We start from the raw sequence: 14,243 nt of genomic DNA, 5'->3' as shown, positions 1-14,243 counted from the left end.
CCTGGCGCGGCTCCAGCCATCAACCCGATTACCGGGGAGGTTTGCATGGATTTGTTGAAAAGGCAAGGCCAGCCATCCCCCGCGGTCGTGCGAGGCTGCAGTAACGCCTCGAGGCTGCCGAGAAGGGAATTGTCAGGCAGGCAGAGCTCAGGGCAGCTTGGGGAAGAGCTCCCAGACCATAAATACGCTCTTTGCGGCTACGCGGTAGCCGTTCACAGCACCCACAGGCATGCCTGAAGTATTTCATTCCGTATTTTAGGTAAGCGTCTTCGAAACGGGCTACAGTGCCGAACAGCAGTCCAGAGCAGTCCTTTTCCCATCAGGTTGAAAAGAGGCAGCGAGACTTGTGCTATAATAAGCAGTAAACTAACCATCTGCCAATAATCCCGCTGACCGACTGGACGCCTGCTGTTTTCCATCTGCACCAGCACAACCCAAGTCTTTGGGAGCAGCAGAACCGGCGGCACGGAGAGCGCCGACAGCCGTGTACGATAAACCACGAGCAACCCTCCCCTCCCCTTAACGACACCCGTTTCCTATCGAAGCGCTTACCTTCCTTCTCCAGCAAAGCACAAAAACGGGGGGTGGGGGGGTGGGGGGGGAGGGGAAACGCTCCTGGAAAAATGAAGAATACACTAGAGAAAAGGCTAAACTGTTTACTCACCATTTTAATACTGCCAACAACTCTAACAGATCGAAACTGTACACATGACAAACTGGGAAAGAGAGTCTCAATGCAATGGTTCAGCAAAGGAATGTACTGACTGGTTATGACCGTTACTACAGTAAAAACGATGGCAAACGGGAATTTGGCACCACATATACAAAGTAAAGGCATGCTTGTCACTACAGTTTAGGAGTCTCTGAACAGAAAGGCCATGGTAAATGCAGAACGAGGTGCACCCTTGACAAAATCGCCCACCGGTTTAGACCAAAACTGCACAAGAATCGAAGCGGTTGGTTTAGTAGCTCTGTAGCAGCACGCGTTTCCCATCCAGTTTGGAGCTCGGCGTTCCACCTCTCCAAGGGAGGCAGCCCGGGGACGCGCTCACCGCGAAGCTGGCTTCGTGCTTCCCGCGCAGAATGACTCTCAATTTGGATATCGGCATAAACCAGGTTCACCCCTAACCATAAGCTAAAAAGACTCGCTCATCCTGCTGCAGAAGCTTCTTTCAAAAGCCTTAGGGGAGCAGGACGGTAACAAATTACACATCAGAAAAAGCCGAAGCTATCACCGTAAGAGCTCTAAGGATTCTTTAAGTAGTTGCAGAAATATTAAATCCTGACCATACCAAGTGTTAAAAACAAAGAGTTCCTGCTAAGAGGAATACTTTCTGCATGATCTGGTCACATGTGCATAGTTAAGTGATTTTTTTTGTTGTTGTTTTTTTATTTTTAAAACAAGATCCGTTTGCAAATAAAGAAATAAAATTTAGTAAAGTTATAGTTTTCTTGATGGAAAAAAACCTTAAAAACAGACTAGTGGTGGCTTGTTAACCAAAGAAAGAGAGAAAGCTACATATCGAAGGTCTGGAATCCAGCACCTCAACTTCACAACAGCTGTACACATTTGAGATTACGCCATCCAAACGATGCCAGGATGATCTAGTCACACTAACAGTTGTTCCATCTTGACCTAAACTTCAACATCCCATATCAATAAAAAGGTCCCTAATACAGAAGATTGTGCTAAAGAATGCAACGATTCCGCATGCTGTTTTCGTTTCCCTGGTCCTGTTCATGCTTGCAGCTGTCCCCGCGAGGCAGCCAGGAGTCTGGTTCTCAAAACGCCGCATCATAAAAACTGAAAAGAAAAGAGCGAGCGTTAGCGAGGCGCGAGGCGAAGGCAGCCCGAGCTTCAACGCTACCAGCGGCTGAGCTTTACCTTCTTCCCACGCCCCTTCCTTCTCAATAGAGTCCACATTCCTTCAGGTTGTTTTTAATGATAACATCTGTAACAGCATCAAACACAAACTGCACGTTCTTGGTGTCGGTGGCACAGGTGAAGTGCGTGTAGATCTCCTTGGTGTCTTTTCTCCGGTTCAGATCTTCAAACTGACACTGGATGTAGGCAGCTGCTTCCTCGTACGTGTTGGAGCCTGAAAAAGATAAGATCCCTTACTTTGGCCAGCAGTTCACAGCAGAGAGATCTTTTAAGTACATATTAAGCTGCTTGCAACCATCTGCCTTATCCAGCTACAAAGCCAAATCCACCATTAACCCCTTCTTGTAAATCTGAAGTCTATTCCCAGCTTCTGGTCCGTGACCTTGGACAAGTCGCTCGCTTCTGCAACTTGCCAACTCCTCCCCAGAGATCGCTAGAAAGGAACGTCGTACGCCGGCTACGGTAATGCTTCATGCTCGAAACATGTAGTTATAGCAGAAGAGTGACAAATGACAGGAATAAGCAGGTTTGAAGGAAGGACCACTTAAAAAAATAATCTAAATGCCTCGAGCAGTGACTAGGCGAAGCATCACGGCCGTGCGGGGCCACGGCAGGGAAGGGCTGCACCACAGACCGCTGCTGAAACACGGAGACGCCAGGGTGAACACGTGCCATCCCCAGGACGTGGATAAGTTCCAGAGCCTCTAAAATTGAAGTTACATGAAACTATTGTCCTAATAACATGTGGAAAAGGCAGAGTGACCTCGGTTTGCTGGAGTGCAATACTTTGCTATCCGTACTCCAGGCCATAAAGCACACGGACAAAGGCTGTTCCGAACCACAGATGTGCGTGACCACATCTCTTCCGAGAAAACGAGCTAACTTGACAGCCCGAAGATGCTGCCCAAGAGACAGAGTTAAGGGAATAGGGAAAAAGATAAGCTTTTAAGTTGTCTTGGATTGCGTAGGCTTTGACTGACTCATCCCTGGCAACAAATAAAAAACTCATGAAGCTGCCTTCATGAGCCCAGCCTCACCTGTGTACTCTGGATAGCAGATCGTTAGTGGGCTTTTCTTAATCTTCTCCTCAAACAGGTCTTTCTTGTTCAAGAAGAGAATGATCGATGTGTCTGTGAACCATTTGTTGTTACAAATGCTGTCGAACAGTTTCATACTCTCATGCATCCGGTTCTGGAAAATAAAATGAGAAGGGTGATGCCTCGTTCCCGAGTTACCAGGGGAGGATGGGGTGGGGGGACAGACAGGCTTTACTACAAAGGCCAGCCTAAAGAGTCAAGTGCCACCGACATGTCCTCACTGCCACTTCATCAGGAAGGGCACGGGCACAACCCTGAGCAGGGGTCAGGTCACCTCCTCATCCCGTAGCTCCCCCAGGACGTGTCTGGTCCTCCACGGAGGTACTCACACCTGGGGGAAGGGGCTGCAGGGACAACTCAAGGCACTTCCCTGTAACCAGGGCCTGGAGAAAAATCTCATTGATGCATTATGTTTCTTAGTTTCTGGGGCAAGATACTGCGGGTTGCTGCAAGGAAGCGCTCATCTTCACAGCCCTTGAACAACTGGAACAAGAGGAGCAAGCCGGAGACATGGCCCCGCCGCGATTCCACCTCCCCTCTCCTACAGGGCCACGCAGCCAGGCACTGCCAGCTCCTCCGTAACATACCATTTCCTCGTCCTCGGCCAAAACGAGGTCGTAATCGCTGAGGGCCACGCAGAAAATAATTGCCGTCACGCCTTCGAAGCAGTGGATCCACTTCTTCCGCTCCGACCGTTGGCCACCGACATCAAACATCCTGGGAGAGGCAGGAGAACGACCTCAGAGGGCGCGGAGCCCTCCCTCCCCGGCCGCCACGCCGCTCACGGGGGACGGAGGAGGCTCTGCTCCGGACTTTCAAACAAGCAGGGTTTAGGGGAAAACAGGTACACAGCCTTCCATCAGCAAGGCCAACCACTCCGAGCCCTCCCTTTCTCAGGAGAGTGGATTTTAAAACCAGAATTCTTTTCTTTCGAGCAATTTCAGCAGGAAGAACTAGATGTTACCTACATCGCTATCCAGAAGTCTGCCGATTCACCAGGGCATGCTTATTTTGTTCTCTGGCTCCTATTTCCTTAGCAACAATCCCTTTGCTTGACTGGACTCCAACCACCTACTCAGTCAGCTCTTCCAGTTAATTTACACTGTGTCTGACAAAGGATTATCTGGAACGTACTACCTGCACGCTATCACTGGGACCCAGAAAAAATTAACAGGGTTAAGAAACAGTTTCACATATTAAAAAAATGAAAAAAAAAAAAAAAATATCTGTGAGCTACTTAAGTTTAAAGGCTGCAGAGTTGCTTACAGAATTTCTGCCTATAAAAAAAGATGCCAGTGTCTTGGATACCAAAATATTTTGATGAGAAGCAGGATTGCCCAGGATGTTCTGATGGACTGTCACTTAATTAAATCAAGCCAGATACAAGTCAATAGCCGAGAGCTATGAAAATCATAAACATTGATTTGTTATCAGAGCAAACAAGCAGACAAGAGAGGAACTGCCCAGGGTGGGCCAAAAGCAATGCAATTTAATGATGCCAAACAAGGCAGCCAGAAGTGCCGTTCGGCTAAGTCCCATCTTCTATTTAAGGTAAACCGTCCCCGTGGACCACAGGAGGAAAGATGAAAATCCCTGAGGATACGGGCTATTTACTTAGCTTGTATCATTTGCCATTAGTCTCCGCTGTTAGCGCGGAGACATCTGGAAAGGAGCGGCACCCTTGACAACTCGGCTTCGCCAAGCTAATCCAAATTCGAGTCACAGTTATACTCAGGCTACCTCAGCCCATTATTAATGTCTGAGATTTAACATCAAGGCTTCCGTCACGGAAAAGATGGCAGCTTCAGGGTTTAAGATGTATTAATGCTCTCCTTTGTGGAACAAATCCCTCCGAGACGAGACACCTCGTGTCTCGGGCTCTGCACATGATCAATGATTCCAGGCAGGCTGGGGAAAGAGCAATTCCCCTCTTTGCATCAGGGAGGCACGCCTCCGAGCGCTCAGCCATTTCCCTTTAAAAGAAGGGTTATAACGATTAAACGGAATACGCCCGCTACCTCCAGCTCACTCTTGCATTAGTCAGACGTGATGTTTTTTAAAAGACCGCCACACGCTGCAGCTGGAAACGCTAATCCTAATACATCGCGACGGAAGGCAAGTTTTCCCTGGACGAACCAGAAGCCATGTAAATAGCTCGGTGATGCTAAGTGTTCAGGCATTTCTTGTTAAAACGATAAGTTAAGACAGTTCAGAAGCCAAAATGCTACTGTTCTCCCAAAAAAGCGTGCAAACAAATCAGATTTTATAAGCAACGCTTGGATTTTTGCTGTAGCTCTTTCAAACTGTTTTCAAACGCAAGCTAAAAATAAGCAAACAAATGCTTATTTAAAGGCTCTGAGCAACAAAGACTTGAAAACATCGCCACAGACGAAGGGGACTCGCCCGAGATACGGGCGCTGCACTTTCCTACATCCACGTTACGGGACACGAATGCCCACCCCGCGGGGCTCCAGGCTGTTTGTCACGATCGGGATCCAAAGCGAGGATTTTCTAATGAGCAGCTCAAGAGCGGGGAGGAGAGCTAAACTGCAGGCTAGCAGCCGCTACGGAGGTTAGAGGGAGCTGGATTAGTGATACCTAAAGGGACACTGCCAAGGCCAGGCTCGATACCCGAGCCCTGCAGGGACTGGATTGAGAAGGCAGAGGGGACAGGCAAGTCCCGTCCGCCGCGGCGTCAGGCAAAGGCAGCCAGTCCCCAGCACGCTTTCTGCATGCCCCACTCCTGCTCCGCAGCAAGTGTCAGTCAGCAGAGTCATCTACAGCTTTGCGGGGAACACCATGCAGCCCAGAGGCAAGACTGACTGCGGGGAGAGCTCTTATCGCCCGCTTCAAAGGAAGGGGTTAAATTCAAACTCAAAATCCAGGAGTCAGTGTCCTTTTAGTATTGGGGGGTTTTTTTGATCCTGTAAGCAAGCAGTCAGTACCTGTGTCTGCGATTCCAACATAAAAGCAGCTGAAAAGAACAGAAGAAGGCAAATAAAAGTCAAACCGGTATCTCCAGTCAGCAATGCCAGTAGAGAGGGAGCGTAACGGAGGCAAGGAGGACAGTTAAAACAGGGCGAGACATTTCGCAGCGCAGGTGCGGGACCCACCACCGCCACCACGCACTGAAGAAATCACCGCAGTCCACAGGGACGAGCGCTGCCCTTCACTTACTTGAAGTACAGGTCCTTGAAGGTGAAGTGAGTTTCCACAATGCCTGTAGTTTTAACTCTGGTCCGCAGAACATCCTGCTGAGTCGGAATATAGGTCGGCTGGGATATTCTATCCAAGTCATTTAGGTAACTAAACCAGAAGAGACAACACAAGATGCACTTTTTTTAGTCTGCTTGCTCGCCATGAATCTTTTATAAACTGCAGAAGAAAGTCATCACGGAATTTATTCATCATCTTCACATAGTACAGACCTCGAACATGCAGCAAACAAACCCCCTTGGGTCCCAGGGTTGATTTTGTTGGGGTTTTTGGGTTTTTCTAAACCCCTCCCCATATGACCTTGCAGCATGTGCTGGGTGGAGTTCAGCTAGCCGGGGAGCGAAGCCTGATAAGAAGCTAGCAGAAGGATTGCTGATGCAGAAGCCATGCCAAGACTGGTATCTCTTGGGGCAATTCAAAGTAGTCAAGGTCTTTCGCATCAAAGCACAAGGCAATAAATCCAGCGGCTCGCTTTTAAAGGGCAAGGATAAGTCAAATGAACCAGGAGGAAAGAATTAAGCATCAAGAACTACTCCCAATACATTCACATCCTTTAGCAAGAGCAAACTCACACATAACACATCCAGCCCCCCAACGGCACGGCCGCCGGAGGAAGCCGTTTCTCCGCGGCATCAAGGCAACGCACCCATCGAGACCCCAACTAATTCCAGCTACAGCAGATTCCCTTTGAAGTTCAGCTCTCTGGCACATAAGATGTATACATCATTTCCAGCAGTGTCAGAAATCCCGCTCTAGCCAGCAACACCTCTGAGCTCGTTTTTCCTGTTAAGGGGAAGGCGATGGCCTCCTGCTTCCACGAAGGAGACGAGGATTGCTCCAGCTCCGTTGGGAAGGGACCGGAGGCAAGCATTCAGCTGCCTTTGTGCGCAGCTGCCAGCAGCGTTATGCCTACCAGCTATGGCCACGTCTATCAGGAGCGGTTTTGCATCAATACGGCACTGTGCAACTGGGAGATTTTAGCGGCACAATGGCTCTGCACTGGTGTAACAAACCCTGCAATCCCAGCAAAGCATTACCACAGATCCATGGTCAGCCAGGGATGGCTCCTTCCCACGCACCCAAAAGCTGTGCCAGGAGCTCCAAATTTCCACGTGCCTTCGTCACCGAGCAAGCAAGGTACGGAGCGACATCTCCCTCCTCCGTCAGCTTCAGCATCTCCTCTGGCCAGGACTACCAGCATATTTTTGCAGAGCACTGACCTATTTTCTGAACCCCAGAAGAATCCAGCCTCCCCGCCGGCCTCCTGCCCGTGCTCGCCCAGCGCTGCAGGGCTTTTCCCAAAGAGCTGGTATCTGCAGGCGGTTTTAGCCCAGAAAGGGCCAACTCCCCTCGTTCCCCTCTCACGTTCAGTGGGACGACAGGTTTGTGAACCGCTCTTAGACCAGAAACACAGCACCCAAAACTCTCACTTGGGATTGGCTTTAGTTTCAGCTTAGTAAAACAGACTTTGGAAGGTATTTACCTTCATTAGGCTTCTGTTAAGAAATATTTCTGCTGAGGAAATAACATGCCCAGATTTTCCTGCCCCCTCCCTTTCCTACCAGTATGCGTTTAGCTGGGATACGGTGGTTCAAAAGCTGATGGAAGAACTGACCCAGCAACTCCTAACAGCTTGGCTTTGATACAGGTCACACAGCTGCCCTGAATCACCAAAGTGATAAATGTGCAAGCTGCGGCTGTAAAGCATCTGCTCCTAATTGCCAGCTTTCAGCATCAGAAGTTTGGGCAGTGAAACTGGTATAATTCCTGCTTCAGGGTTTTTAGGCAGCCAGTGAGGGGTGAATGGAGCCAGGCAACTCCCACCAAATGAAATGCAAAGTGCCACTTGCACATCAGTCAGGAGAACACGGTGTAGCACATTAACTGGTGCTCTATCTGCAAGCTGCCTTAAAAAAATAAGCTTTGCCAGATTAATTCCAGAGAGACTCAAAGAGCAAATAAATACCGGATCCCATGGAAATACCTAAGCAGTCGGGAGATCCAGCACAGAGGATTTCTCAGTAGCAGAAGAGCTGCCCAAGCGCCTGGGCACGCAGCCTCCTCCGGCCACCTTCACCTTGCCGGAGGCTTTGTGGGCAGAGAAAGCAGCTTGCCCACCCAAAAAACCCGGCTGCAGAGCCCAGCCTGTGCAGACTGCCGCTTGCTTCCCTCCACCACATACAGATTTAGTGGAACTTGGAAAAAAAAAAAAAACCAAAACTGGAAAAGCACAGTCCGAGACTCAGGGTTTCGAGCGACTCATCCCACAGCTTGCCGCAGTCTGTCTGAAAGTTTAACGATGTTCCTCACAAATATTGTTTCGGGAACTGAAAACATATACCTTACTGAATCTTTCTACATCCCACGCAGTTTGAATCCCTTTTCACAATCTCCTTCGCCACCAGGCTTCCTTCGTACGCTGAGGTTGCAACACTTGTTCCCCACCTTGCATCCTTGTGTTTACAGAGCCAACTATTTCTCATGCTTCAACACCGCCTTGCAAATACAAGCTTGCAAAAGAGAGAGTTTTGTTTTGTTTCCCTTCTTTTTTCACCCTTAAAATGAGGGCTCGAGTACAAAAAAAGCTGACCAAAAGCCTACAGCGTAACTCGTGTTTGTCTTCGTGACCCTCCAAGCTTTTCCAGGACGTCCTGTGCCAGGCTGGCACTGGCTCAGTACCTGCGTCTGCAAGGATCTGCAGTTCCAGTTCGATCAGAAAACCTGCCAGCTCCGATGTCGTCCCACCTCGCACTCAGACTGCTCTAAGAAACACCGACCGCAGCAGCGGGATGTTCTGAAGCGGACGGCTTTCAGCTGGTGAAGACAAGAGATTTCCCCTCCTCCACAGGCTCACATGAACCCTGGAATGGTATTTTCCTAACAATTCAGTCATGTTTCCTTTTAACGCTGGAAAGAATGCTTTCAAGGCCAAAAATGGCCCTGAAAGCTCTGAAAGATTCATACAAAGCATTTATTATGAACGACTAGCCGCAGCTCCGGGAAGGAGGGGCTGGCACCATCGCGCCCGAAGGCAGAGCAGCAAACAAAAGCCAGCCCGCGCCAGGGAGAGGAGACGAGAGGGCAGAGAGATGCAGCTTTGGTACCCAGGTGGGTCGATATTTGCAGCCACCCAACACCCAGCTTTCGAGAAACATTAGCACAAGCACCTGTGCCCATCTGAAAATGCAAACAGTATTCTTCCTACATAGGCTGACAGCTCATACAGAATTAATCATCTCCAGGCAAGTCTTCCTGCAGCAAGAAGAAAACAGGTGAAGACCTGGTGAAACCTAGATTTCAGAAATGCATTTCTTTCACAGAAGTCTGCCTCCTCTCTCCCCTCGTGTCGAGCTGGATTTTGGCAGATTAAACAAAGCGGAAAACAAGGTAACAGAGCGGGATCTCCGGGAAAAGGGAAGGTTGCGCATTACCTTTATCAATTTGAACGCTTATCTGGGCCAGCTAAGGCAGATCCACAGATGAAAAAGCTCGCTTCAAAAGCTGGCGCTGCGATCCCAAGGTGGTGCTGCTCGAGGGGAATCACAAGCAAGCATCAGGATACGAACGGGAGGACAATGCCCTGCAAGCTAGCGCTCGAGAGCAAAGAGGGGGAAAAACCACATCGAAATAATCTAGGTTTTATCCAGCATCGTTTCAGGGAATTCAGGCCAAAACTGCCACTTGGGAACAAGACACGATATGCCAGAATAGAGAATGGTTGATCAGAAACGATGCTAATTGCCTGTGAGACTGCAGATAATTAATTGCCTACAGTATCTGCAGACTGATGTCGGCGTGAACTTCGGAAAACGTAGTGAAACTACCAACTAAAATATTTATCTGCTTGCCAACGTTTCCACGTATCGGACGGAGGTAATCAGAGAGATGTGTGAGAGAGCAATATGCCTTAGCATCCGCACTGCTGCCCCACCAAGCTGGTTTTTGTTCTTTGTAGCTCTTACACCAAGAATTGTGCACCGAGGTCTGAAAGGCTTCGCCACGGCGTTGATTCGAGACAGGAGCGGTGAGCTACAGAGCCGATGGCTGACATCAGAGGTAAAGAAAAATGGGAAGTTGCGATAAGGCAAGTGAAAATATAGATGTTGGAAATATCACAGCAAAAGAGCAGGGCGGTTGCTGGAGGAACATTATCAGATGGTGCCTGGAGAGGACACTGAGCGTTTACACAAGTGCTTGAACATCCACAGTTTAGACCAAGAGTTACTCAACTGTTCTTGGAGAAAAAAAAAAAAAAGAAGAAAACACACAGAACGCTATGATTCCAGGACAGATCATTTGGATTAGTGTCACAAGTGGTTATCTTTGGGAGCTTACCCCCCGCCCGTTGCACACAGATTACGACACACCGTTATTATGGTTGCCTCCTCTCCTCCCACACGGCCTCCTGCCTGCCGGGGCGGCTCTCCGACAGGCAGGATCCCTGCCTGCACAAGGGGAAGTGCTCAGCGAGGCAGGAAGAAAAGTTTTGGGAATAATTCAAAATGCCCTGAAAACCTTGGCTCTCTGCTGCAGCACTCCTGTTCTTGATGCTACCTAATTTTCACAAGCCATCATTCATATGTTCCTCTTTTTCCCCCTTCTGGGTGTCTCAACAGAGGCCCCGAGGTCTGATGTGAAGCAAGGAACAGCACCCATCAGCCAGAACCGGGCTTGAAACACAGCACAATACTGAATTTCGGCTGGAAAACCACTCACCTCAAATGGGGCACGTATTTAAAGGCTGCTAACCCTGAAGTTTCAGTCAAATTTGTAGGAGATATTGAAAGGAGCGGGGAAGTGAAATTCCCCCAGGAGAACTGTGGACAGAAGCCAGTACCTACGTGACCACCACCACAAAAAGGGGGATTGCAAGACATCCATCCTTTAAGCGTGGAGAAGGGGACTAACTGGGTAACAGCAGAAGCTACGGCAGGTCAGGAGCCACGCGCTGAGCGGAGAGGAAAAAAAGAAGACACCGACTGAATGCTCATCTGGCCAGCTCATTCTGTGCGCTGCCGAGATGGGGGTCCTGCAGGAGAAAACAGGTTTTTAACTGCGTGATCGTGCTTGGTGCTAAAGGAACCCACTCGCAGCGTTTCCTAACTGCTGAGTTGCTTGGCTACCGATTCAAAATAACGCTGCTTTAGCGCAACTTCCCGTGGTCTTAGGAGAGGAAGCCAAATTCTCTGACGTGCTTATCAGAAAAACGCCACGCGGGTCATCATCGGGTTGAAATCTCTCTGCCACGCAGATTTGACACCAGCCCACGGCAGCAATTTGTCACAGTAGCTGTGCCTACACATACCAGTACCAGAAACTGGACACGAGTGGGTTGTAGATATTCGGGAAGAGGAATAACCCTCCGAAATCCAGTCTCTGGGAAGCAGTCGGATCAAGTGGGCGCCTCTGAGCAGGCGTACGCCCTCTCTCCCTGATCTGCCGTTTCTGATCCCTTCCTACCCCGTTTTCTCCAGCCTGCCTTCATTCTCCTTCTCTTTCAAAGCTGACCATCACGACCACAAAGCCAAGGTTCCCCACCTTTAGCTTCCTCCTTGAGCTCCACTCAACCACTTATGCTTTCTGCCCTGGATCCTCCGCTTGAGAAGTCCTTAAGCTTCTCTTCTCCATATTGTTTCATTAAATTATTCCCTCGTTCATCCTCCTCCTCCTCTATCCTTTTTTCTCCCTTTGAATCCAAAGCTTCCTCCTCGCATGCTGTAAAGGCACACACAAATCCAAGAAAGCCTCCTCTTGTCAACTCACTTACCTTGATCTAAACCCATGATAGCCTGCCAAGGTGTTACAAATTTAGAAAAATTCTTCCTTATTTTCAAGCTAAAATATGCTCTGCGCAGACAGAGCCTGCAGGCAACTGAGCTGTGACACATCTCAAATTTCTTTATAAAGAACTTGCAAACTAATTTTTCAAAGGCGTAAAACTTGGCTAAATTAGGACAAGTTTTCAGCCGGACATCAGGAGGCACACTTAACCCCAACATCATCCTTTCGGAGCTTCAAATATTTGTTCTAGAGAGACAAAGCACACACCTTTTTAAAAAGGAGGAAAAAAAAAAAAGCAACGACTGTTTTGCTCATCAAAAGAAATAGTTTCCCCTCCCTGCACTAACCTGCCTCTTGGAAATGGAAGAGGCATTTAGTCAAAATTCTCATTAACCAGGCGGCAGCAGCCTACAGCGCTCCACGCTATTTATCTAGTCATAACTTTCCAATTGGCGAGCAATTGTCTGCGTTTCCGAAACAGAAGAATAAGCAGGTTCAGAGCTGCAGGCAGCGCTGCCCGCGTGGCGTCAGGCACAGGAAGAGAAGCGTAGCGAGAGCCGTTAAGGAGAACAACGATGCGAATATTGATCTGGCAATATCAGGAGCTCCCGCTATTGGAAACTGTTGCTCATCACAAATTTGGCGGTTTAATTGGGAGCTCGGTTTCAGGAGGTGTTACTCCTTTCTGTAGGGATAACGAAGGTGACATCGCTGATCGCCTGCTGTAACGAGCCATCTTAATGCAAGCTGCTCGGTTATTCGTCTGCTAAAGACAGATTGGTAAATTCACCTAGGCACAAAACAAGGAATGTGGTTTTTCTTCCCAATACTGCATACAGGGAAGACAAACAGTAAAACTGACTTTGATGAGTTGAAGCACCAAGTCACCTTGTGAGCCCAACCAATTAGACCAGGGTTTCCGTCCGCCCCCCGGGACGGGGACCCAAGTACCCACCCCGCTTTCAGTCACACCAGCCCTTTCTGAACACCGTTTGGTTTGTTGTGCAGAGCCCAGAAGCCGGTAACGGTTTCTTACTATGATGCAGAGTCGTTAAGCTGATACTCTCTCGATCTGCTGAAGCAGGCCTGAACCCCAGCATCTCTCCATAACCGCTTAATCACGCCGGCAAGCTCGGCAGTCATCACGCCTTCCTCTGCGCTTCCAGCTAATACAAACAGCTGACGGGCATCGTCCTGCGGGAAGAGGGGAAATCAAAACAAGTCAGGATCTACACCCATTTTTACCTTTACAAATTACAGCGAGGCTTAACATCAGTAACGATCCTAGGGGCTGCAGCAACTGCTCTACGGAATCACAGTCCCCTCTCTCACACTGTCTATCCAGTCTTCTCCCCCAAATCATCACGTTATTTTTCTCCTCCGGTCAGAAAGGCAAATTCTGGGCAAAAAGCTCCAGCCCGTGGGGCGAGACGCAGTGATCACGGGTGGCACACACCGCTTCTGTGCCCCCATCGCTGCCGGGATCACTGCTCCGAAGTAACAGGCAGCATTCACATTGGAAACGTGAAATTTCAGTAACCTGGTGCAGTGGTTCAAAGGAAAGGTAGGCATTCAATGTGCTGCTATAGATTCATGAACGATAAATAATAGTTTTTAAACTGGAAAACCTTTATTATAGCATCATATAGTACGGCAACACGGGAAAATTCAGTATCAAAAGCAGGTTTGGGATGATTGCAGGTTTAAAGCTTTGAGGACTTGCCATTTGCTGCAATAGCTGTCAGAAGTAAGGGAGACCGATTTCTTAATAAAGCATTTCATCAGGAGATGGGATGAACTGATCAGGATTTGAGTGTTTGCCCTAGAGCATGAAGAATTCTTCTCAGAAGTCTTAGAGCAGGACCTCACTCTTCTCCAAGTTAACGAGCAGATTTTGAAAGCGAAAACCAGGCTGACCTACATCCCACAGCGATGTTTATTTCTACAGCGATCAGACCTGCCAGCTTCCTTTCGGGAGATGCAAGAGACCTTTCACTATCCCAGCAAGTTCTCAACTTCAGACTGTCTCCTCCTAACATCGGCTCCTCTCACTTGAGCCCTAAACCGTCCCGCCCAGCACGTACCCGAGCTCGGGCAAGAGTCAGGTCCGTATGCTACTCCAAAGGGTGCCTCCCTAGCACCAGCAACAGGCACCTAAATTAATTTAATCGAGGTCTGAACTGCCACAACGCAGAGGCGGACCTCAGCGATGAGTCTTGGCAGGTACAGCACGTACGGGTACGGGGCTGTGCTGATGGGTCACT

At 49.0% G+C, this 14,243-nt stretch overlaps 1 protein-coding gene across 1 annotated transcript in view; it reads right to left on the bottom strand.

Moving 5' to 3' along the window:
• Positions 1 to 648: 648 nt before the first annotated feature.
• GNAI3 (G protein subunit alpha i3) overlaps positions 649 to 14,243 on the bottom strand; it is a 32,271-nt gene continuing 18,676 nt past the window's right edge. Inside the window, exons 4-9 of the mRNA XM_087761892.1 lie at positions 13,016 to 13,173; positions 6,160 to 6,288; positions 3,570 to 3,699; positions 2,923 to 3,076; positions 1,886 to 2,099; positions 649 to 1,804 (exon numbers count right to left, since the gene is read on the bottom strand). Coding sequence (XP_087618018.1) covers positions 1,909 to 2,099; positions 2,923 to 3,076; positions 3,570 to 3,699; positions 6,160 to 6,288; positions 13,016 to 13,173 — 762 coding nt within the window. The 3' untranslated portion in view covers positions 649 to 1,804; positions 1,886 to 1,908. The remainder of the gene's footprint in view (positions 1,805 to 1,885; positions 2,100 to 2,922; positions 3,077 to 3,569; positions 3,700 to 6,159; positions 6,289 to 13,015; positions 13,174 to 14,243) is intronic.

This window comes from Nipponia nippon, unplaced genomic scaffold (genome assembly GCF_047370975.1).
Source record: "Nipponia nippon isolate SJK-2023a ecotype South Korea unplaced genomic scaffold, ASM4737097v1 scaffold_25, whole genome shotgun sequence".
Taxonomy (NCBI): Eukaryota; Metazoa; Chordata; class Aves; order Pelecaniformes; family Threskiornithidae; genus Nipponia; species Nipponia nippon.
The sequence above is the reverse complement of the archived record's forward strand: the minus strand, read 5'-3'. Positions and strand labels throughout refer to the sequence as shown.